This window comes from Falco biarmicus, chromosome 5, assembly GCF_023638135.1.
Source record: "Falco biarmicus isolate bFalBia1 chromosome 5, bFalBia1.pri, whole genome shotgun sequence".
NCBI classification, from domain to species: domain Eukaryota; kingdom Metazoa; phylum Chordata; class Aves; order Falconiformes; family Falconidae; genus Falco; species Falco biarmicus.
Window position 1 is genome coordinate 19,625,601 of NC_079292.1, and position 27,101 is coordinate 19,652,701.

At 35.2% G+C, this 27,101-nt stretch overlaps 1 protein-coding gene across 11 annotated transcripts in view; it reads right to left on the reverse strand.

The window, feature by feature from the left end:
* CACNA2D1 (calcium voltage-gated channel auxiliary subunit alpha2delta 1) overlaps positions 1–27,101 on the reverse strand; it is a 436,670-nt gene that overhangs the window by 135,211 nt on the left and 274,358 nt on the right. For all 11 annotated transcript variants that reach the window (XR_008822121.1, XR_008822120.1, XM_056340748.1 and 8 more), the window contains exon 7: positions 508–639. Coding sequence is in view for 9 of the 11 variants with exons in the window: in XM_056340748.1 (XP_056196723.1) it covers positions 508–639 (132 nt within the window). In the remaining 2 variants the exon portion in view is untranslated. The remainder of the gene's footprint in view (positions 1–507; positions 640–27,101) is intronic.

A 27,101-nucleotide genomic window follows, 5' to 3' on the forward strand; every position in this document is an offset into this window, starting at 1 on the left:
GGATTCTTCAACAGGTGGAACAGATCCTGGCTGCATTCATTGACCTCATAGTCATAATTGTCTCAAGACATAATTGTCAGAGACCCTAGATTCTGCAGGACATAAAGATAACATGGTGCAATTGCATTTTCACTGACTTTAACCATAAGATTACCTGTCTATTCTCCAAGCTATTCTTTTTAAAAATAGAAGGCACAAATATCTCACTCGCAAATATTCAACTGATTATTTATACATAACAGAAAAAAAAAGCAAAAGTAAAATTTAACTTTTCACTTTTCCAGAAGACATCTTTTGTTCCTCTTACTGTAAGAAATACTAGTTACATATTTCAGCCCCAGTCTCTTCCCCCTCATACTAGTTTTATGCCAGAATAATTTCACACTCCTTGAGTTACTTCTAATACACAGAAGTTGCATCTATGTAAGAAAGCAAGTTTTAGTTATTCAGAGTATTTTAAAAAGGCAATATGTGGCATAGGACAGCTCTTCAGGAGACTTAAGTTACCTGGGTAATACCTAGCGAGGCCTGTTGCGCTACCAAAAACCTGCCATAATAAAGTGGGGTCTTCCTCTCTGTTCCGCTTGAACACATCATCCAAAGCAGCAGTCCAGTTGAGTTCATTTAACACTATCGTAGCTGTCAAAGACAAAACATAACTCGAATTACAAAGTTACATCTTGACACAAGCAGCAATGACTATGAAAAGGAAATTGAACTGTGGCAGAAAGTGATAACATTTCATTTAACTAATTCACACAGTAAATTTAAAGCAGCACACTCTTCCATAGGAATTTTCTTCATGTTTCTTCAAATTCCTCACGCTCTCTTCTTCCTGTTGCATTATGTGTATGCAATGACTGTTGGCTTATTTGCTTAGCCAATATTTTCTACAAATACTTCATTTCTGACACGTCACTCTAGTTGCACTTCCCAGTTATAGGAAAACAAATGCAAGCATATAAAGCTGATGTTCACTGATTATAACACACTGCAATAAGAACAACTAGAATGCTGTCAACAAAGATAGGTATGCACCTCTTATAAAGATAACAAAGATGTCCCTTTCCAAATGGAAACTCTAAGAGGATTATATGGGAAAAGTACAATGATGAGTTATTTGGATTGTAATTTTAAGGTAGGACTGCATGCACAACAGTATTCGTTATTGCATGCTTACAAGATTTTAATGATCATAGATGTGATCACTTACAGAAAGATCACCAATAAGACCGTTAATATTTTGAGCTGGGTCAGTTCCACAAAGAAGATAAAATACAAGAAAATTCGTATTTCAGCTAAACACTATGTGGCCAATTATACAGAAATTTACACTCACAAAATTGTCCTGGACCAATGCTTTTTTTAATCAATAAAATATATTATAAAATCAGTCAAATAAATAATACATTAACATGTCCTATGCCTTTTTGAAAAGCTGGGAAACTTACTCTAAAACTGATGAACACTCCTACACTAATAGTCAATTGACTACAGTCAATAGTCAATTAATTTTTTTTGTGATACAGAATACTTTATAACTTATGAGAAATCATGCTTTTCACTTCATTTAATCATCCATGAATATCTCATTAATTTAAAAAAAATCTTAAGAATGTTACAAAGTATCAAGTATTCAGTTAATTAGAAAACGCAAGGACTTTTTGTTGGTTTGGTCACTAATTCTTTCTTTTGTGTCAACTAATGGCATTGTAAGTAATGTTTCTAGAACTGAAACACCTAGGTTAGCAATCCAGGAATGGAACGGGAACTCAAGGGGAAAAAACATTTGAAAACAGCTAAAGATGTAGGTAGAAATCCTACAAAAGTTAACACTGTAATACAGATTCTGCTTACACTATAGTATTGCACATGGAAAGAAAATTCAGCTGCTCTTGAAAAGGGGCAAGTCAAGCTGAAATAGAAACAGTTCATGTTTAAGGCACCTGAGTGGCATCACAGTAAAAACTGGTATGTAAGTCTACATTCTAGCCCTCTGCTACCCTGAGAGAAAGAAACAATAAAAATAAGGACAGATGGAAAGTTAACATTTGCCAACCCATTTCCAAAGTGAGGTTATTAACAGTTACTAGAGAAATGAGATCACAACATTAAATTTTATAGGCTTGTTTTTAAAGGTTAAGGAGAAAGTTGCTACACCATGTGTTTTGCAGAAAGGTTTACCTGGCATTTTTAAAGTAGTTTCAAGATGATATTACTCTCTCAAGTTACAGCTTTTTATAGAAATATCAAATAAAATTTCCAACTCTTGAGATTCCCTGTAAGCAATAAGCTTGTACTATATACCTTCTCTTTGTTAAGTACATAATTATAAATACATACATGTTTACTTAAGAAAGAGTAATAATTCCCTGATGAACCATAAGAAGTTAATTATAATTTTAAAATGGTTACTGTTCAATTATCTCTTTTAGATCTTGTTTGAACTACTGTGTAATTAAGCATTGTGTACAGACTTTCTAAACTTGACTTTGTGTCGAATCTTACTTCCAGAAGTAGCTCCATGAAGTCATTAGAAGCTCTGTCATTTACTTAAACAAGTTTCTTTTCAGCTTGATTTTTTTGGGGTGTGGTTTTTTTGGGGTTTTGTTTTTTTTTTTTTGGGGGGGGGGGGGGTGATTTTTTTTTTTGGTTTTATGTTACCATTTCTCATCTGATGTATAGAGTACTTGGACCAGTGGAAGTTTATGGTGGCATTCAGAGCACTGGACCTTAGGACACTTACACATGGGAGTCAATAACCCTTATCTTTTTGCCAGCTGACAAAGCATTTAGGTTTCAGGGTCATCTATGAATTCCCAAGTCCCATAACAATATGAACTAACACATTTCTTTGGCCTTGTGACCTGACTTAAAATTGCTGCAGCCTCTTCCCCAGATCTGTTGGTGACCTCAGCACCCTAGTCAGGCCACCGATACCCCTATTCAGAAAAATCAAGAAAAAAAAATTATGTTAATCGTGCTCATAAATGCTTTTCTAAATTGGTGACTGTGCACCCCGTGTAAAAAACTCTTCACGCATGAAATTTCATACAATATTCTGACTTAAAATTTCTGCAGCCTCTACCCCCAGATCCGTTGGTGACCTCAGCAGCCTGGTCAGGCCACCAATACTGCTATTCAGAAAAATCAAGAAAAAAATATTTTTAAGTTAATCGTGCTCATAAATGCTTTTCTAAATTGGTGGCTGTGCACCCTGTGAAAAAAACTCTTCAGGCATGAAATTTCATACAATATTCCTAAAGAAAGGATTTCCTTCAGACTGTAAACTTACTAATGAATAAACTATATTCAATGAAGATAAACATCTTACTATACATTTACAAATAATGTTGCAGAGTGTCCACATAACATCACTCAAACATGTATAGGAGTTATATATACATATATGAACTTATATGTTTACACACACCTCAGCACATGCACAGTCATACATATATGTTTGTCTAAAATACATATACCAAAAAAAGGGGAAACTAAGGAGACAATCTAAAAATAGTAAAATAGTTAAGTAGCAAAGTACTGAATTAATATACTGAAACTGATAATTTCAGCATTTTATTAGAATTGTTGAAATTAGGCTATAAAGTAAGAAAAATAGCTTACTAGGTATTATTTTTAATATTTGTGGTGAAGTGATGCTTTATAGTCAGACTCAAGAGTTTTATAATCTTATTTACATCCCATTTTCCCCTTCCTCCTCCTCCATAACTTTCTCCCAGAGAGAGATACGACACTCTAAAAAATTCCAAGAACTTGCAGCAAGGGAAAAAAACCCCAACCCAATAATACATGAGGTTGAAATTAAAAAAATAAACAACGTGGAATCATGATGAGCAACCAGAACAGAGCATCTTAATAGAAGCAAAACCAAATAAATCTGGGAAAAGGCTACTAACAGTAGGTAACATATCCGTTATATACTAAAAAACGTATCTTCCCACACTCCAGAAATTCATAATTAAGTGTACAAGTCTCATTTCAGAAATAAACTTTAACAGCACACATATAAGGTTCAACATACATCACCTTCCTTTCATTCACTTTCTGATTATGACAACTGCAATTTGTGCTTGGAACAGACACACAGAGTTTATTTGTTGGACCGATATGTAAATAGTTGATTGTACAATCATTAAAACGATTCTTCCTGGAGCAGTTTGCTATTTGCAATTCAAACTTACTCCCTTCACTCAGGGGTTTTTGTCTGCTTTTTTCCATTCTGTCTACAAGTACACTTGATGTAGAATGCACCCACATTTGTGTTAACTAATCCATTAATCAGTAAATAAGGGAAAGGGTGCAGGGAATTTTAGCTTTAATTTATTTCTCTAAGTGTTTTTCCACAACTTATATACACTCTTTTGCTTCTGCTGAGGAATACACCCTGGACTTCAAAAGACAAACTGTAAATCAAGTTCCCTACTTTTTTTTTTTTTTTTTTTTTTTTTTAATGTAATACCTCTGGTAATAGGCAATTTCAAACCAATACCTCTAGGTTCTGGTTTAAAGCCTACAGCAATGGATTTGAAACTCACTGACCAAAAAAAACCAAGCAAAAATGCTCATAAACAGCAACAAAACTATTTTTCAAATGGTTACTGCTAAAATATTATGATTCTCAATTTGCACATAAAAATCAATGCAGTGCTATTTTCACTAGCTCATAGTAGAGACAATAGCACCTCTCAGAATACCCTAATTTGAGAGATATGTATTTATATTGATTTCATTAATATAGTAAGAATTTGATTGTTACTATAAAAATTATGCATTTTTCTAAAAGAAAATGTTTAAAGGTGTTATAGCCACAGCTACTGAGATGCTGTATATCCTAGAAACACTTGCCTCTCCTTTTATTAACAACCATATGTGAAAGAGCTTTTGACTGATAATTGGCAGAAAATCTAGTTGGAGACAACTCTTCAATAAGCTTATTTCCAATTCTGCTAAAAGAAGTCTTTGAAGATTAGCACTTCAAAGTACTTCAGCTGCTACCTTTTACTTGATATGGGCAAGATGAAAAAATAAAATTTATCATCCCACAATAGGAAACATCATTCTTTCTGGCTAATTCCACTGAACTCCATCCATCTTTTCCTCTTTTCCCTCTTTACGACATGAGGTTTAGGAGCCTTGACAAGGAATGGACTCAATTTTCCTCTGCAAATGCAATCAATAAAAAATAGAGAGCACTACCATGCCCTCTTTAAAAGAACTGGAATACACTTCTGATGATTTATTCAATATATAGGCCCTGGCCTGCATACAAGGCAGAGCACAACTTTATTTGAAAAGCCTGAGAGCTATTTACTATAGCTGAAAATACGTGAACTGCTGTTCCCTGATGCAGCAGCTACACATACACTGGGAAGAACACAAGGGAGCTCCTCAGCGGTTCATTAATCTTCTAGTGTGTAGAATGTATTACCCTTCTATATCCTCTTAAATGAAGTGGACTCATTGATTTCTTTAAAGATAACACTGACTAGTTATTGTTATGAATGAAATATACATTTGAAATCAAATATTATGGTATTTGAAAGTGGGCACAGAGGGACAATACACTTGCAAGTGCGTGTTTTTATATGTATGTGTGCAGACACAGACACTTCCATCTGTAGCCATGCTAATGAGATATTATAGAAACTTCAATTATACCTATTGAAGGTATAAACTAGTCTTCTTCATGATTTATGTGTTTCATTATTTTTTTCAAGATTACATTCCTTCCAGCTTATGTTAAATTACATAGATTGTTATGCTTTCTCAGCTGTCGCTGGAAAGTTGTACTCCCATCTCATTTCACATTGGAATAAGAGGGATTTAGACTTTTGCACTGGCTTATAGATATGTATATGTATATGTATATAGGTCTATAAATATACACACACACACAGAGGTTTTCTACATAATTCCCAAATACAGTAATTTGAAGAACTATTCTGGTAGTAACTTGGAACTTCAACCCTTCAAATTATAAGCATGTTTTAAGTCTAGTTCTCTCATGCAAAGTTCAACATAAGCAAAAGGCCGGAGCAAAGGAACAATATAGTGGCTCCAAACTGAACACTGTCTCCAAGGCAACTGGTCTTCCGAGTGGAATCGGAAATCTGAATTTAGATACTTAGGGTTTCCACAGAAAACCACAGGAAAGCATCCAACTCTCAGTTATCCAAAACCACTTCACAGCTAATTAGAAAACAGCTAAAAAAGAGTAATAGGAAAATTCTGAGAGCTAGGGGAACTGGGAAGTGTTTTATCCAACTTCTCTACAGAGGTTAAGCAAATAAACCGGAGCACAGTGTGAGATACACATGTGGATCGTAGGAGTGTGTATCTACAAACTGTGTGACTTAAATATAGTTTGCACACATAGTACAGAGTACCAAATTTATCAATTAGGTACATACATTGTAATAACTTGTATTTAGTGTGAACACATCCACCAGCTGATTTGAAGGTGGTCTATGTATTTATTTATTTATCTACATACTTTGAAAGGTAAAGAATTACAAATGGGAAAAATATTACAAATTGAACCGGCTTCATTCATTTTTATCAAAACAAGGATTTACGAATGCAAAGGAAATGTATTCTTTTTATTCAAAGCATGAAAGAAAAAGACAAAAAAGTCTTAAAATTTAATATACAATAGGTATTATGTAGTAGTATTTCCAATTGGATAGGTCATAACTTTAAGTGATGCTCTGATAGACCTATATATATAAATTAGTTACAAAATCTTGCTTTGAAAGGAGCATTTGTATTTCTTATCATAACAGAATTTAAAATGAATGGATAATCAGAACTGTTTGGGTAATACACATTCAATGGTGCATGAAAAGCAAAGTATTAAAATACAATCTTTAGCATAAGGAACAACAATGAAATCAAATAATTTCAACATCTAAGACTGCTGAAAGAAAATTTAATATAGATATTTTACAGTCTTAATTAAAAGCATAAATGATAAAATGTCATGCACTTTTTTCTTTAAATGAACACATTCCCTACTCCCCATTAGATATCTGACATTATGTTCCAGACACTTCTATAAATAATTCTCTGAAGAAGTCACAGAAGTCTAGCATACTGTTGTGTCTGTGTCAAATCAAGTAAATTAATTGGCAATGCCATATGCTGTCTGCTGACTGGCTTAGCTGCCACACGCTGATTGCTAGAGAAGCACAGTAAAAGCTCATTAAAATAAGAAACGCCCAGGAGAAGGAAATAAGAATAAAAATGTCAAAAAGAGAAGATGGAATTAAGCTTCTATTATAGCTCAACAACAACAACAACAAAAAAAAAGTTAATACAATACAGAGTCATAGACTCTTCAATAAACACTCATAACTTTTCAACAAGTTATTTAACCCTATAAAACACAAAACACACCCATATTATATACTGCAACCTATTGCTGATAAGATTATTTGCACATCTTACAAGTTGGGAAAAATGAACAAAGGATTTTGCCTTGCTTCCTCTAGTATCAAAATACACCTGCATGTATTCTAGAATGGGATAATACCCAATGTAAACAACCGTACAGTACTGGGAAGATGGCAAGAAGACAAAATATATGAAAGATACCATTGATTAGAGTGGTTCTGGAGGAATTTCAGATTTTGTAAAGTTATGTACAGTGTAAGAACATAAGTAAAAAACAAAACAAAATTAACTTATTAACATTATTACAGCACCTCCTGATCTTTTTTACTATTTAGTATGTTTTCACAGGTGACTTCAACATAGGCCCTCTAATTTGAAATAATTTCTTCTTTAAAAAAACAGATAAAGTATTATTTTTAAATGAGTATGCTGTATGTGTGTAAATATCAGCCATTAAATATCAAGAAAACACCCACTTAGAAAGTAATGATGACTATATTAGACATATGAACCCTGGTCTTCCTTCACTTTGCTCTAATTTTTTGTTAACAGTTCAAAGGATATCATAGTGACACTCAAATTAAACTTCCTATAGACATATGCTTGATCTTTAATGAAGATATCTCTCTATGAAGAAAATTAATTAGGTGTTAACAAAAACAAACAAAACCAGTCAAAAGTCTGTCTAGAAATGCTGTTCCGGAATAATTTATTAAACTTTGTCTTCACTCTGCCAGGGCACCACCACTTCAATAACTTTCCAGTCAGTAAAACACCTTACAAGATCAGTAAATCCTAAGCAGCAGCTGGGTTAAGTGAAAAGGAAAACTAGAAACCGACCAACTCAGGAAAAAATGTTCTCTCTCCTACCTCACGCTTTCTGTATTTTTAAAATTATTTTGTTGATTCCCATTATAATTTATATTACTTATAATCTGAAAACTCAATTAATTCAGAAATGGATACTATCACATGTTAGTTTTATGTAAATCACCTATTAAAAAGTTGTTACAATTTTTCTTACAACACATACATTGTCAATCAACAGCAATTCATTCTGTCCTCTCCCCAGTCACACTAAATTGGAAAGCACAATCTCAGGGAAAAATAGAGATATGTTAATACAATAATAAAAGATCACTTGACACATTGTCAGGAATACTGTGTTTGTTTTGTCCATCATGCTGAAGAGATGAATTGCAAAGTGCTGGAAATGGCCACAAGATACGTGGTGAAGAACACAATCTGTCTTCTGAAAGGAGACAGTGGTTGAGTAATATAACCCAGAAAAAGGAGGAAAAGCCCACCCTGGAAAAGGTTATGTAAGTGTAAGGATGGCGCCAGCACAATAACAAACGGGTATAAAGTATTTAAGAATAAATTAGAACAGGTAATTACAAGGTCTCTTTAAGAGCAGAAGGGTCTTAGAATGGTCTACTGCTAGAAGACATGAGCAAGTAGCCCAGACCTGTTAAGCCAGAGCTTGAACAATTTATTAAAGGAATGACATGGACTAGCTGGATTAAGAATTGGGTTTGTCAAGCAAAAAGCTGCCCTATTCTGATATATCACCCTTTGTTACAGATAAAGAAAAGGTCCTTTTAGAAGCTGAGGTTAGTAACCGTAAACAATGCAGTTTTATGCAGTATTAAAGGCAGCACAAGGTTTTCTTATTGATTTTTATTTAATTAATATTAAATGTTTGCAAATAAACTATGGATCATTTTCTACTACATTAATATGTATCTATGTAGTTCAGACAGGCATGTTCTATATATTATAAAATCTGTATTTTACGTATAATATTAATAATTATATATTATAAAATTATTTTCTCTATATTCTATAGATCATATATGGAGAACATACATATATATCATAGACAATATTTCTTCCTGTGGTTTAGGGCATTTTAATAAATATTAAAATAGTACAGTGGATTTGGGTAATGAATTCTAATCTAATCCCCATATAAATGAAATATTAATGAATAGCAGGCTGGTTTAATCTATCTAAATATATCTGTGGCAACAGAAATCCAAGACACACCAAGTGTGAGGGGAATACAATGCACAAGTGGGAAACGTGAGAAAAATGATGATGAGACAAGGTCCGTTTCATCACCTGAGCTGGTACAGATGTGACAGCTTCTGCTCCTTGTTTAATATTGTAAACATCTCACGGATGAGTCTTGCAGACTAAAAATAATGAAACTTCCACAACCTTTCTTTTTGTTGTTTTTGGTGGCGGTGGTTTTTGCCAAAGGTTGCGCCAAAGAGAAAGAGGACAGATATCTTCTAAAATTCAGCTTCCCCAGGAAGAAGTGTTTCTCCAACAGATGAAACATCTGTCCCACATGTAACTGTGTTCTGCCTTCTCAGAAGCAGAACGTTAAAATAAAACAGAAATTATCATTCTGTAGCCTGGCATCATCATAGATACACCCTGACTGTTAATTAAGCTTGGTTTGCTGTTTCCCAGGTTATATAAAAGGAATATGCTCTCTTTAAGATCAAAGGCCTATAGGGTACTTGAAAGGTGAAATCCCATAGCTTGCTGCCTGCACAGAGGTTCTCCTCTCTCTGAAGGTGCTGCTCTTTCTTGCTATAAACAAAGACTTTGCCTGTATCCTTACAAGAGAAAAAATATACCATTTTAATTTCATCTATAGCATCCGATCTATGAGGAATGAAACAGCAACCCCCACTTCTGCGCTTCTGAGATGCCAAGATGAATTCCACTCTTGGGGTGAATCCTGGCCCCCCTGAGGTTAATGGCAAAACTCCTCTACTGCACAGGGAACTGATTTCATCCTTCATCTTCAGAACACTGTAACCCTGCAGCATTCAGCTGCTCTCTCTGTCCATAGCGTTTTGTTGGTCTGATGCAATAAGCAGATCACAGAATTAGGATCCAGGACTTACTACTTCAGACTTTTTAAGCAAATGAAAAAACCCACCACCCTTAAAAATCATGTCATAAGAAAGACCCAAGGATCTTTATGAATGCAGTGAAATTAAGCTGCTTTGTAGTTTTTTCGTCTGTTTCTGTGCCATGAGTGCTCTCTTAGGTTTCATCTGAATTTTCTGTATTCACTGTTTTACTTACTCAGTATAGCAGTTCTTTGTTCTACAAGGTCCAAACAGAAATACATTTTTATAATTCCATGCTTGCTGAAGGTCTTCTTGTTCTTAGTTTACTTTGTGATTACATAAAACCATAGGAAGAGGCAGTAAAGTTGCAGAAAAAAAAGTGGAAAGGGGTGAACAAAGAAATCTTACCGCCTTATATATACCTACCTTATTGTTTATGAAGAAATCTTACCACCTTATATATATGTAATGGTTTAAACTTTACTAAATTTTAGCTTCTTCAGCTTCCCATATTTAACAAAGGGCCATAAACATTCCTGAATGAGTAAATACTACATAAATAGAGCTTTTAAAATCAGAGAAGCTGCTGCATTTAAGGTCTATAAAGAGCATTCCCAATAACAGGAGGAGAGCAATGTACTAAGGAAATACAAACACAGAGAGAACAACTGCTATAGAGTTAAAAAATGCATAAGGAACCAAAACTCTTAAGAATACTTTATAAAGACCTCTGACACCATACAGTGTTTTAAGCAGCTACTTGCAACCAAAGTCAGGGAGCAAGGATACAGAGTACCACATTTTCTAGGATAAGGAGGAGGATATAAAAATACAAATCTGGATTTAAAAATAAGGCTTTAAGGAGTCATATCACATAGTAAAATACAACAAACCAGCTGCAGTCTTACAGGCATTTCTACACATATTTAACTTTCATATTTGATAAATGAAGGAACAAAACTGAATGCCAAGAGTTTAGCACTAGCTAAATCCCATCGTGCTCTGACAACCTGTATCAATTCAGAATGTACTCCAGGGAAATAAGGGTCCAAATCTGTTAACAACCCATTGCAGTAATTATTTCAAAAAAAGAAAATGACAGACCTAGTGGTGTGGGTTTTTTCATATCACTCAAAAAAAAAAAAAAAAAGACTGTATGAAGCAAGACATATCATGAGAAACTCATTACTTTGCTTTTCTAACAGCATACTGGTTTCAGTTTATCAGCCTATATAGTTTCACCTATATCAGTCAGTAGTGCAGTGCAGTGGAAGCAGGTCTGTATATTGAAACAGTTGGTGCTGTTATGTGACATTCAACTTAAACAGGATTTGGAGATTTTATTTTCTGCTATACCTAATCTGTGCTGTAGCCTGAATGCCCATTAACACTTGATGCAGACCAGGTGCACCGTGAGAGTGCACCTTCTCTCTGGTTAACTGCTTCAGAAGGGAATCCAGCTTTGAGATGTCAAGTGCAGTATCTTGGGCCAAACAGTGTTTTCTTCCAAAGGGCATTTCTGATCCAAACTAAAATGCTAACATAGACAGATTCAGCTCTCATCAAGCAATAATGAAGAGTCAAATAAATTAGATAGTTGAGAATGAGAACAATTTGCTTTTTACTGATAAAGAAGTTTACAGTCAACAGAAAATACATAGCTTCATATCGGGTGTCATTCTGTCTCAAGCACAATGTCACCTCACAATTTCAGCACCCTAGTCACCTTTAGCGCAGATGTGTTTGGAACCAACTATAGCTGTATCTTCCGTTATAACTGAAAGGAGTGGACACTTAACTTTAGCTAACAAGTTGGGCCTAAGCATGATAAACAAAAACAAAATACTTACATACATATGAAAAAACAGTACACATTTAACAATACAGCTTCTGATATAAAAAAATATTTCTTTTATTGGGACAAATACCCTTTAGACTAATGGCCAGATTCCCACCTGTTGCAAGTGGACATATTTTCACTAAAGCTGCTAATATGGTAGTACATACTAACTGAAAATCTGACCGTGTTTTTCTAAATATTTGTTTCACCATTACAACTTGCAGCCCAAAGGAAAAAGAAAAATTGGCACTTTAAGGATCCAGCAACACTCTACACAATAGTTGTATCTTACTTTTGTCAGTTCCTCTAAGTGCTTTACGCATATAACAATGGTTCAGAAAATAAGACACCAGTAGTAAAGAAACCAGAGCTGGGGCCTTGGCTTATGAAAACAGATGTAACAATATTGAAGGTATTGGTGCTAAGCCAATTTGATGCAGATACATTTAACTTTGATTTTAATACTGACTTTCAGAAAAATCTTTGGCATATCATAATCTTACTAAGCATCTTCCTCAGCTATGGAACCACAACAATTTATTTATCCTAAATGTCATTGTCAGGTCAAGTCTTTCATATCTTGAAGGTTTTTTGAGTGATTTCTTGACATTATCTGCCACTTTGGCACAAATGCAGCTTTATGATGTATGTAGTTTCTGTATTGCTTATGAGTCAACATCTGACTGCCATTTTGCAGTTGCGAACTCGTATCAGAAGAGTCCTATGCAAAAAAATCTACTTCATGAATTTTTTTCAAAGCATCAATCCAACAACTGGAACATCAACTGGTGATGTGCACCATTTCATCCAGTGACTGTATTCACTGATTTAATTAGCATTACATTACCCTCAGTGTTGCAAATAATGCAATCTTCAGTGAGATCTCCAAGTAAGAACTGAATCAGCAAAGGCATCAGCAGAATAAAAATACAAATTTACTGATGAGAGTAGTCTTACTGATACTAATGTACATTTGAAGAACTCTCAAATAAAATTCAATTTTTCATGTCAATATATATATATACTTTTTTTTATTATTTCACATCTTCAGGCTTCTGATCAACAGCAGAATTTTTTAAAGATTTTTTTAGAGTGAAGAAATAAAAAATACTAAATTTAAAAAAACTTTTCGTGTTTTAAGGAAGACATATCTATTTTTGCAAAAACAAGCAAAAATATTTTATTCCCTCAGTTATCTACAAGACAGAACAAAGAAACTGGCAAGACACAAACATTCTGGGTGACAGACACCTACAAACCTACTTCAGGGACAAGATTTAAAGAAACATTCTAGGAGTAACAAAAAACTTTTTTTTTTTTTTTTTTAACCAATTGAGATTTCAGGTGTATGACCTGGTGAGTAATCATCCGGTACTCCTCCCCTTCGGCCCCCCTTCTTGACAACTCATGCCATAGCAAAGCATAAAATACTGTCAAAACAATCCAGTTCACACTTCGTGACAGCATAGAACAAGCAGAAAGAGCAGACAAGCTATCCATCATCGGCTCAGAAGACTATAACCCCTAAGGCAAGGAAATGGAAAACAGAAATGCTGTAGCTATGTAATTTGTCATGATTAATTAGTTATTTATTAATGTATTATGATTTCATTTTGCTAAGTACAATCTAATCACATAAGCAGGAATCTTTCATGCCTTGAAAATTTTAAAATGAGAATTAAGGCCTGATGTATTAAGACAAACATGAGCAGGGGATTAAGGGAAGAACTGTCTCAGCAACAGAAAAAGAACAGAGTTCTACAGCAGAGCTCTGCCATACCCTTTGTGAAAATACAAAAAATAAAATAAAACAGCAGAGCTTATCACTACATTTTTTAGAATTCCCTGAGTCTGAAATCAGGACATAATTTGCCATTTCATCCAGTGACTGTATTCACTGATTTAATTAGCATTACATTACCCTCAGTGTTGCAAATAATGCAATCTTCAGTGAGATCTCCAAGTAAGAACTGAATCAGCAGAGGCATCAGCAGCCTAAACATAAAATTTACCGATACTAACATACATTTGTATGCTAGATTGAGGGTTTTTTCCTTCCAATGTGAATAGCAAAACTGAATACCAACACTGACAGTCACTATATCAGCATATATTACGTTGTCAGATTTTAATATTATTTTTTTAGGTAGGCAGTGTATATCTAATAGGAAAACGGAGCAATGTTCTAGTGTAGGAACTCTGGCTTGCTCTTCTTTAGACCACTACATAATAAGAATGGTCATCCACCTCATCGTTCAGTTCAGTGACTTCAAAATGACCTCAAGTACTGAAATTAAACACTCAAGTAGTATTTCTGTCTTTGGAAAGCTTAACTACCAGAATGCATGAAAGATGTTAATGGATCATTCATGAAATATCATAAATCAAACAATATATCTGAGTAAGCAGCAAAGAAATCTCAGTGCTATTACAATTCTAATCTCGAGAGAAAAAAGATGAATTTAGCTCAGTGACAATCAGCCCGTCATTGAAAGTTCAACAGCATTTACTGCATTATCTTTTTCTTTTTCTTTCCCATATCTCTATCTGTACATATTGATGGCATTTGAAGTATTTTTCAGTAGTCAATACTAGTGTTAAGAAGTCAAAACAACCTTCAGAGAAGTGAGCTTGAAACATCAGTAATATTTACTAGTGCCATAAAGCAAAATTTACATACAACTCCTGAAAAAGTTGTGTCATTACAACTATTCTCCAAAACCCCCACACAACAATCCTTCTCCATAGAGTCACGCTGTATCTGCTAATAGGAAATTTCTAGAGCATTCTTATAAAAACCTCAGTGGCGGGGGCAGGATAGGGGAGTGCAGGAAAGGCAAACTTTCATTTTAGTCAATATTGACTATTTGCTTCAATAATGTGGAACATCTTTATTTTCTTCAAGACTACTGAAACACAAGGCCTAGAAAGCTTTCTTGTGTGTTTCTTACTCTCAATTCAGTACTATCAGTGTACTCTTGGAAGACAAGGGACTCAATAATTTATAAACAAAACTGAAAGAACCATCTAGGAAAGATTTTTAACATTAAAGCTGTGCTCAATCCATGCAGAAACCCAAAACCCATCTGGACATGGCTCTGAGCAACTTGCTCTAGTTGACTCTGCTTTGAAAAGGGGCTTGGACTAGATGGTCTCCACAGGTTCCTTCCAGCGTCATCCATACATACTGTCATTCTGCAATGCCATCGTTACATGTATGTACAGAAGACCTCATTGTTGTGAAGGCTCTGCCAGAGCTGGTAAATAAGAACTGTGTACTCAACGTATAGGTAGAAACAAGAAGAGCAGACACTGACCATACGCACATTTGATGGCATGTTGTGTCTGTTTATTAAGTGCCCATCAACTTGGAATTCAGCCTTTGCTGGACGTTATTAGTGGGAAGGAGAGGAAAGATGTTTAACTCCCTCTCTGATTCTGTGGCCTTGTCCTATCTGAAATAATTCAGGAGGAAGAGGAGGAAGAAAATAAGCTCATCAGAAAACCATATATTTACCACTTCATGATTAAAAAAAAAAAAAAGAGTAAGGGGAGAAAATGATTGCAGAAAAACTGCTACAAATGGGAAATTAAATCCACCACCCACAGACACAGAGACCAGACTTTGAGCTTAGTCCAGCATTTCTTGAATATGGTGGCTGGGACTTTCTGCAGTAAACACACAAAAAAGAAAGTACAAGCCACTGAAAAGAGATAATGTAGAAAATTTGAATTTGAAACTACCCCTTCCAAAGATGCAGACAATATTCTTTAAAATTCTGTACCAAAATAATTCCTTTACTTTCCTAGCACCTTCCTGTGATTTGCAGTAATTTGCAAAACCTACTAAAGAAAAAGAACTAAACATTTTTTTGCCATAGGGAGACCAAATAAAGCATATTTCAAGTAACTTTAAAAAATTAAAAGCATAATAACAAAAGCAGCAAGTACACTACAGTAATATTATTCTTTAAATACCTTATCACATGCCCCGATCTTACTGATGCAAAGATCTGCATTTTCCTATTCTACATATTTTCATATTAATCTTATTTTTTTTGCAAACATCCTCAGCATTTTTGGTTTTGTTAGTTTGTACTGCATTTCTTTTTATATTGACCACATGCATACAGCAACCATTCACTTACTGGTCAGATTCTATTCCTCCCTATTTTATATTCATCTTATTCAAGCAAAGAGCCTTCACTTCACTTGTCAGCTTCTATTGATTTTTTTTTGTATTGATCTTTTCAAAGTAACAGCTTTCTGCTTATCATTTCATAGGTATCACGTTCACTTTTATGTTGAAGTAATCATTTTGATACTTCATTGTCTTTCTCCACATTATAGCATTTTTGCTAAAAGCATTTTAAAGACTTTACTTCAACACTGTTAACTGCTCAGAAGGACCATCCTAAAGCCCAGTGATGACTTTGTTCAGTGTCTTTTACAGTTCTAAATTCATCACACTTTTGGATGATATCCTTCTGTCCTTACACTAAACACTGTCCACCCTTCATATTATCCCACTGATTTTGATGAGAGTAAAAATAAGTAAAACTTCATCGTCGTGTACCTTCTCTCACACACACACACAAAGCCACACATCTGTATCCAAAACAATTTGGCCAGCAGGACCAGGGCAGTGATGGTCCCCCTGCACTGGGCACTGGTGGGGCCGCACCTCGGATCCCGTGTGCGGTGTTGGGCCCCTCACTGCAGGACAGACACTGAGGGGCTGGAGCGTGTCCAGAGCCGGGCAGGGGCTGGGGCAGGGGCACAGGGCTGGTGGGGGGCGGCGGGGGGAGCTGGGGGGGGTTCAGCCTGGAGAAAAAGAGATTCGGGGGGACCTTGACAACTACCTGAAAGGAGGCTGTAGACAGGTGGGGGTAGGTTTTGACTCCCAGACAACAAGCAACAGGACAAGAAGAAACGATCTCAAGGGGCACCAGGGGAAGTTTAGATAGGATATTAGGAAAAATTTCTTCACAGATAGGTGCAAGCACTGGAACAGGCTGCCCAGGGAGGTGGTTGCATCACCATCCCTGGACGTATGTAAAAAACACGTAGATGTGGTACTCAGGGTCATGGTTTAGTGATTGACTTTGCGTTGCTGGGTTAATGGTTGGACTTGATGATCTCTGAGGTATTTTCCAACCTAAATGATTCTATAATTCTATGATTTTATAATTCTATGATCTGTGTTATGGTACAAGTAGGCCAATTGACTATTTTTATTTAGTTATGAAGACTGTGAAAATCTTCAAAAAAGCAAAACTTTCCACCATGGTCAGGAATTATTTCTCAAAAAATAACTAAACAACTGATAATTCTCATCCATGATTTCGTCTCCACTTAATTACACTTCCGTTAAGCTCAGTGAAACACATTCCTCTGGTGGCCTGAAAATGCTGGTTGCTATTAGGTCACAGAACTGACCCTTGAAACAATCTATTTGCCCACACACATTATCTCAACTCCACTTAAAGCTAAAACAGACAAAAATGTGTCCTAGAGTAAAAGTGCACAGAGCCGAAACTTCCAATCTGCAAGCAACACAGCAGCTGTAAGAAGGATGGAGCAGGTGCCATCCTCTCCGGGCTATGACTAATATGGCAAGGCAGCTTTGAGTGGCAGTCAAAAGCTCAGTCTGGCCAGATATTATTATGGTGGAATTTAATTTTTAGCCATATAATACTGGCAAACAAACTGGCAGCTGGAAGTTGCTTTGGTTGAAAAGTTCTAGCTTAAGACTTAACTCCTTGTTTCATTGTTTTCTCAATAGAGTACGTACATAACCAAACTCTGCAAGTGAATGTTGAATGACTGAGAAGCCTATATTGTTTGGTAATAAGTTATTTCAAACTTACAAAAGCACGCAGTCTGACAAGTCAAATACAATATTTTTGGTATATATTTACTGAAAGATTAGTAAATAATTTTTTAATTTTGGAAAAAGAAAACCCAACCAAAACCCGCACCTTCCAACAGCAACAAATTTGGTAACAATTGTTTAACACACATAGTGTGACTCTTGGTAGCACACAGGATCTCAAGATCAGCCCACTAGTTTATTTTTTTAATGCATAATTATTCAGATCTTTTCAGTAATAGTCAGAATAGCAGATAATAAACAAAAAATCAGTAGAAGCACTTTAAAAGAAAGGAAAGACTTTGATAAAATTGGAATACTAAAGGAACAAGCAGACAACTCTTTCAGGTCATGCAGAATTTCAGAACAGCCAAGCATCAGGGAGCAACCAATTTTCAAGAACAGAACACATTTCTGAGTCTTGCTGATGGCCAAAAATGCCTTCCTTTAACCAGAAGTTATCTATACAAATAAAATGAAACCCACAATTAATCTTAGCAATTTTGGTAATCAATATTTGCCCTAGCTAATGTATTCAAAAACCATAGAAAGTAATTTATTAACAGTGAAACAATTTCAATAATGGCTTACTGGGCTACATTAAAAACATATTTATTAGCAAAAATGCCACAGAGAGAACTACCCTGACTGAAGAGTCATGAAAAATATTTTTCTCATGGTGAAGCCACAGCATCTGCATGGCTAACTTTAAAAGGATTCTTTATCAATGCAGTCATCATGGTTGGTGACATATATACAGATGTATTTCCAAATGTTTTTTATTTCATACTTGGATGCTATGAAATGACATACTAAAGCAAACATTCCTCATTTTACAGCAAAGCTAACCTCACTGTCAGGGTGCTGAGAGAACTGGTCCCAGTCCTCCAAAGCATCCATCTATTTATATCTCAGACTGCAAATGGCACCTTAAATTGACATTATATAGTAACATAAGGGTTAGATGCAGGTATGCAGATTCTAAATCCTGTACCTGCACATGGAAATAACCAGGAGCAGAACTTTTCCAAGGGAACATAACAATGAAGCCATTTTAATCACCATTCTTTTAGAATAAAATCAGAAATTTATCAAAACTAGAAAAAAGAAACACAGACCCCAGAAAAATAAAATGGGACTTGACAATACTTCTGAATGATCAAGACTTGGCCTAAAGGGATCTAAAGAAGATGATGGTTATTTATTTTTTTATTTTTTTAAAGGTGATAAATACACTACTGTAAGAATATTCGGTTACTTTTATTCCAAATGGAGAACCATTATCTTGTTTGATGGTGCATTCCACTGATTTGATGTATTAGGAAGCACTCCGTATGGCTCACCTGATCCATCTACAGTGGAACCTGAAAACATTAATTTCTATACTGAAGCCAGCACCAGAATGCTATTTGGCCCAATTTTCTGCTTACTTGCAGTGAACAAAGTATGTTATTTATTGTAATGTGTCTGTCATTACTATTACATATACATTAGACAATAAAAGATAATTACTGTTCTGTGATAAAGTTAAACTGTTTCTAAGTCACTGCATTTCCAGTTACTGTAAGTGGAATCTTATTCCTTCATAAACAATCTGCATAACTGTAATTTGTAGAGAAAATAAACCATGGCATCACCTTTTGAAACAACTGCATACATTCACAGTGGAGAGTGTAAGAGATTGTAACAGAAATTATAAGCATTTCAACCACAGAAAACTCAAAACGAAATGGTTTTCTTCTAAAATTTGTTTCTGATAGAAATTAAATATGTCTAACCTATATGTACATATGTGTGAAGAAGGCAGAACGCCTGGCTGAGAAAACCTGAAGATCAGAAATATCAGTGAGAAAAGGCAGGAATCAGAGGGTGTGATAGAAGGAAGGAAGAACAAGACTGGACATAAGCCTGCTTGTATCAGAGCAGCTAAATCAAGGAACTGAGTGATGCGTGGATAATCAGTGGAAGAAGGCAACTGCAAAAGCAAGGCACAGAGCAGCTAGTGAAAAAGCAACAAATAAATTTGCTGTCTTCAAAGACACAGAGGAAAAACAAGCAGTAGCAAATTATGGAAACTGGAGAGAACTGGGTAGCTAATTCAAAAGGAAGAGATGATACTATAATTCCTCAGAGACTGCCTAAACCAGTTTTTCAGGATTTGAGAAAGAGATGTCAGGATGATATGTATATTAAGTTGAAAGAACGGGAGATGGGAGACTGGAAAAATCACACTACCACTACCAAAAGTCTTCAGAAAACAGTACTAAGGATAATAGGCTTATTATAAGAAAAGTTCCAGAAATCAGACAAGTATCCTGTCTCCTGGGAATTAAAATATACAAAGGCAGAGAAGATCCAGCAAGAGAGAGGATACTGGTTCTTTTTCATGCTGGAATAAATAATTCATTTTGAACCTCCTTCGTGCATATCAGAAGCAAGCATGTCAGGTAACAAAAGTTGTTCAAAGTGGAGGCTCAGATAATCCTCAGAAAGGAATCTTCTTGTCCACAGAGGTAAAAACAATGGCTCAGAAACCAGTGTCATCACAGTTCAGCTGACCACAATAAGCACAAAAAGTATGTGGGTGAGTAAAGCTCTCAAGAGTTTCCAAAGAATTAGTGAGGAAAGTTGGCACAATTTTTCACCTAACTCCACACTTCATGTAAAAAAAGAAAGAAGGAAATTATATAACTGCAGCAATGTTAAAAAAACATTTCAGAGTACCAAATGGTACAGTACAGTCAAAATACCAGTTGTGCCATATCCACAGGAATTTTGCTTTGGCTATAAGGAAAGAAAATGTTAAACTGTGTGTCCTAATTACAGTATTTTGGACAAATCCTGGAAGAAGTAGAGCTTTTAGTGAAGGATACAGAATTGAATATGGAAAGGATCAAACACAATGAAAATTATGACGGGAACAGAGGAATGTTCTCTATATATAGAATATATATCATGCTATAATGTAGTAGCATTATATCTTTGGTGAAAAAACTAAAAATGTTTATTCTTATCATGAGATTTTTTCAGTCAGCTGAGTGAAAACATTGTCAGATGATATGGTAAAAAAGTCTCAAAAAGAATTACTGGTGTCTGTTAAAAGCACTTAATCCCACACTTTTATAAGAAGATTGATAAATGAAACAGGATACAGTGAAAATCTTACTATCATGGGATATAAATAATCCCAATAAAACTACAAGTAAGGAAAAAGATTCAGATATTTTCAATCAGAAGATAGATTTCTTTGTGAAATGGTCATTAAGAAAAAAGGAGATGTTATTTTTAGGCTTATGTGACAGATTGTTTTGTCACAGTTAGTAAGTACACATCAGCTGCTACACATGGCGTAGCTGAAAAGGAAAGAGGAAGGTGTCTCCTAACCACTGCATCTGAGCTCCAGACCAAAGTTCTCGAAGACAGTAAAGATTGTTCTTTTGCATCTCACAGTATTAGAATGGAATAGAATAAAATGGAATATTTCAGTTGGAAGGGACCTACAACAACCATCTAGTCCAGCTGCCTGACCACTTCAGGACAGACCAAAAGTTAACACACATCATTAAAGTCCAATTGCCTCTTAAAACACTGACAGTCTTGGGGCATCGGCCACCTCTCTAGGGAGCCTGTTCCAGTGTTTGACAACCTTCTCTGTAAAGAAATGTTTCCCAATGTCCAGTCTGAACCTCCCCTGAACCATTCTTGTGTGTCCTATCACTGAATACGAGGAAGAGCTCAGCAGCTCCCTCTCCACTTCCCCTCCTCAGGAAGCTGTAAGGGAGTAGCTATTGCTACTCATGGGAATGTTTTTGGGGAGAATGATCACAGAAAAAATCATTTTATGTTAAAATCTCATGAGGAAAAAAAAAAAGAAACAATAAGGAGAAACAGCTGAATCGCAAACTTAAAAGACTAGATAAGAAATACTGAATCAGCTTAACAGAATACCATAAATACCATTTACTATTGGTATTTCAAGAGGAAAACAAGGAGATTAATGTGACACATTATCCATAGATAAATCACCATGTTAAACAACATAACAAGAATGAGGGTATGGCTGAGGGAGGAACAGATCAATGAGGAAAATTACATCTTAGATGATATCAGAAAACAGCATGGTGGTGTTTATTTTGCCTCCTTTTTTTTTTCTACTTGTCTTTGACTCATCAAAAACTCTCAACCAACCAAATGAAAAAAGCTAAAAGCAAGGATAAGAGGTATAAAATATATTTCATATAATGAAGAATCGATTCAATAAGGATTCTTTCAGCCTACAGGGAGGAAGCCTTAAAACCCCTGGTTTTACGTACAAGAGGCTATAAAATGACTGGTATTCTGGAAAATGTAAACATGGAAGAAGCACTTACTGTGTCTTTTAATACAAGAATTAGGAGAAAATAACAACTAGGAAAAAATATATATACTTCTTTGTGCAATGCTAATCCTTTGACACACTATACTGAAGAGACTGACTTAATATGGCTTCAAAAACCTACTGGCAGAGGAAAAAAAAGTTCCTGCTGAGAAACATGAAATACAAAGACATTAACCTTGACCAGGAAGACCTTCAGCCACAAATTTCAGCAGATTGGAAGTATATGAAGGGTATGTGCTTTTCCTACTTTGAACTTTTCCCTGGAAGTCTTTCAGTAGCTACTGATACTAATAAGATGTTTAAATAAATTGGCAAATTTTCCCATTTCATATTTTGACAGCAATGTACTGCTAGTGTGGGAATAAAATACACATGATTTCTCCTGTGTTTTTTCCTGTGACACACTTTAATGATGGCATTGATATTCTACTTAGTTCTTAAGTTTACTAGATGTGGAAAGCAACTGGAAAGTATTTTGTGACTCATATCTCACAGTGCCAAAGGAATAGATGATTTGTAGGATGTGGACTTTTTAACTGGACATCTACTCCCCTTGGTGAGATCAGCATGGGTGCCACAGAGCTATGGCTGCAGGAATCTGAACTGAATCATGCTTATTGTCCCTTTCAGCACTGTGCAAAGCACACACATTATTTCTGCATACACCAATCATTTTTATAGAAGCTTTAAGTACTTGTTTTTTTGAAAAAAGAAATCTAAGCTATTAGGTCAATAATTATTGACCTATTATAGCTCAGAAATAGCTATAATAAAGTATCACATTTAAAATATCAAAATCCCTTAATCTTCAGAATTTTTTGCGTACTTGCTTCTACCTTGCTAGAAAAATTATTAAAATAAAAAGGAATAGCTGTCCATTATCAATTTGTACCTTCATTCATGGTAGCTCTAAACAACTACACTGAATGACTAAGGGATCAATAATTATTGACCTAATAGCAATAAAAATACTGGATTGACTGCAGAAATAACAGGAAGAACTTTATTACTAAAAAGTGTTCCACACGCAAAGCTGTTTAAACAATAACTTCAGATGAGGATCTTCTGCAATGCAGTTAAGTGTTTCATGAACCACCCTGCAACAATTATATCAAGTGGGCAGTGAATTATTCTGCCCTCAGGAATTTCAAGTAATTTTTCTCATTTCTAAATTGTAGAAAAATACATCTCATCCAAGTGGAATATACAAAATATGAAATACATTCTTGCCAAGAATTCCTCTTTTTAGTTATACTTTTTACACAATGCGGTTTTGATACCGTGATACCGTGCCTGAGCAAAATTACATCCCAGAGCAAGAACCAGATGTTTTCACAGTGGCTCTAGATATACAAACTAATCCAGCTCATTAAAGACTACTCCCCTGCTTACTGAGAAAGAAAAATGTATTCTACTTCCTAAAGGGAACTACAAGCTGTCCATTAGTGGTCATCAGTCTTTTGATTAGCATCTTCCAGAATGCAGTTCAAAGCTCAGGATGACGTATTGTTTTATTCTGTGAAGCTTACTATCAAACATGTTCTCTGTCAGTGCCATCTAAAATACAGTTGGCTTTCTGGTTGTTTTTAAAAAAATAATCAAAACAAAACCAAAACAAACAAAAAAACCCACAGAAATGAGGGAGGTAATTAAATACAAAAAAAAATTATATTAGAGTTTGCAACTATGTAGTGTCCTACTAGTTATTAAAGCACAGAAAGCAGAAAGAACAAAGCCATTGATAGGATAGGTATGCATGTAGCTTTATACGACACAAAGAAACAACCTGCTTGAGAAATGTACCCTGATAAATTGCCTCTCTGTGAATAAATACATGCTTTAAGATAATGCTTAGTTAGCACATTGGCAAAACCAAGCTATCAGAAAGCAAGTTGCAATATAAACCTAACTAAAAATGCTATGTATGTTCGCCCCTACAGTCAAATCAATGGTGCTTAGTGCTGTCTGCAAAAGGTGAATTAGCTCATTTTTATAGTGGAAAGCATGCATTAGTATAGTTGCATTCAATAGATGCATTTGATAGTCTCACCATAGCTTGAATTCTTTCTAATGCATTTGCATGGTGTTACGCTTATTTCACAAGTATGGATGTAGCCATCTCAAAAGGGAGAGCAAACAATGCAGTTGCTTGGCATAGGGAAGAAGATATTTGGGTATGATCGATGTTTCAAAGGCTATTAAGTCAAAGTAAAAATAAAAGCTGGCAAATATACCACAACTGAAGTCTTCCTTTCTGCTAGTAACCCTATTTCCAACAGCAACTATTTTTTTTTTCTCTTTTCAGAAACCCATGGATACAGATTCTTAGCTATTGTAAAAGAGGATGCAGAAACTGAAATTACAACACTGAACCATCTCTTAGAAAGTGCATCTTCCAACAGCTCGAAAAAATTGGAAGAAGAAAGGTCCAGATGTACTTCAGTAGTAGTGCCACTGCACAAGACATGCAAGCTAACACAGTCATTGATGTTCAAAGATGATGCTTGTACCGGAAGTAGAGCTGATGAGTACATCTACAGGGATTACACACACAAAAAAAAAAACCCACCAAAACTAACCAAAAAAAAACCCCACATAAACAAGAAAAAAAAAAAAAAACACACAAAAAAACCCACCGAAGACAGAGCGAGGTTTAAAGCAATTTCACTTTTTTAGTCTAGCAAGATGTATAGGAGTAGGAGAAGGGACTGCTGGTCATAAATATATCAGGAAGTTCCTTATTGCATGGCACCAGCTTATATCCTGGACTTTTTTTCCTTTGAAATACTTATAGTCCAAGTTAAATGTACTGCACTGAACTCTATGTTAATTATAGTTTAACTAGACTATTTCTTAAAGTTTTTCTGCAACATATGCTGTCACACTGTGCAGTTTACCAGCTGTGTTGACACTATAGTTTCAACAGTCCAATATGTAAACCCTTCCTGCTTCTCTTCAAAGCTAATAGCAGAGAGCACTTTTCAACACAACAGCTAATAAATCCCCATGTGTTAGAAAACCAACCATAATATGTATTTCTAATTATTGCATAGTGACCACACAGTCTACGTATGACCCAAAGGAATCATTTACATTTGCAATTACATCTTATTCTTGACATGTTACAAATACATGGAGCTGTCACAGTTGTGGCACACACTTTACTTGCAAGAAAAAAATCATGATGTTTTAAACTGTGACAAAGAAGTTCAATATGCATCACAACAGCAAGAGGTATTCATCAAGTCAGAAACGCAAGTGCTGTGGGAAACAGGCAGAGCCTGACCTCATTAACTGAGATGTGGCATTGGGCTGCTGTGACTAACTGTATCTCAACCTGCACAGGATCATTACAGTAATCCAGCCTGATGCACTGAAACTCAGGAATAAAACACCTCAACTTGAACAAAGCAGCTGCACTGAACAAGTAGGCAATAACCTCAAAGATCCTGAAACAGTTCTAAACTTCAGAAAGCTCTAAACTTCAGAAGATGTAAAAAATAATGTTACTACTACTAAATACACCCAAATTAAGGGTTTTGGGGTTGGGAAAGGAGTTCTGTGTTTTTCTGAGATAAACAAACCTTCAAATTTTAAGGGGGTATTATGGCTTTTAAGTTTTTATTTAAAAAAAAAAAAAAGGAATTTGATTTTTTAAAAGGTTTCTGTTAACAATATATAACGCTTTATACTTCACAAGTTTTTTAGGGCTCCTCCCAACTGTGTCAGAGCTTTCTCCTTATATTAGCTTCATCATGAACAGGTTTTGGACTTTATTTGTTGCGGCTTTTGGCATAATCACCCTAAGCATCATCTCCAGAGGCCTGAAAATGAAGTCATCAAGACCAAGCATCCTCTCAATGACATAGACATTCTCATTCAGTTTCTGGCAATGGAACTATGATACAAACTGTTATGATCAAAATTAAGCTTTTTCTAATCTGCTAAAATGGTGTAATTTAAAAGCAACCTCTTCCTTCCTTTTGAGAAACTAAACATCCCTATTCCTAAGAAGACTCCATATAAATTGGTTCTCTCAAAAATATTATACCGATGACCAGAAACCAATAATACACTGAAATGAATTAATGTGCACCATGTAATAATCACGGAGGAAACAGTCTATGGCACTGGAAAACTGAATTTTCTCTCAAGTACATAATGAAAGATATTTTTAAATGTGGCATTCCCACCCTCAAAATAACATAAGTATTCATTTGAAGGATTTAGGGAAATAAATAAACATGATTCATAAACATGAATCTTCTCTTCATGATGAACAATATTGCTTAATTGGTATACACTAATATACATAGAGTATCGCCCATTCTAGAGTAAGATAGAAGTAAAGTGATAGTCTTAAATCACTGCTGCATGATGTCAGATTTAAAGCTGCCCAGAATCAGGGTGTAACTTTTTCTAAAATATGAATATTGCTGGAGGGAACTTCTAACTCTATGCTGCCTTAGAAGGACTGTTCAAGTTTTTTTTCAATATTTAATGAGTTCTCTATGATATTTCAAAAGAATGACTAGAAAGAGACCATTATAGAAGTAGTCTCTCTTTTATGGATGACATGAAAGGGATACGGATAGTTAAATTAACAGTTAATCAGGGCTTCTGAGAGAATTTGACTAATGCATTTATCATTAACTTTACAAACATGTCCTTGCAAATCAATGACGGGGTTTTTTCTTTTCTCTTTTAAAATAGGATTTTACT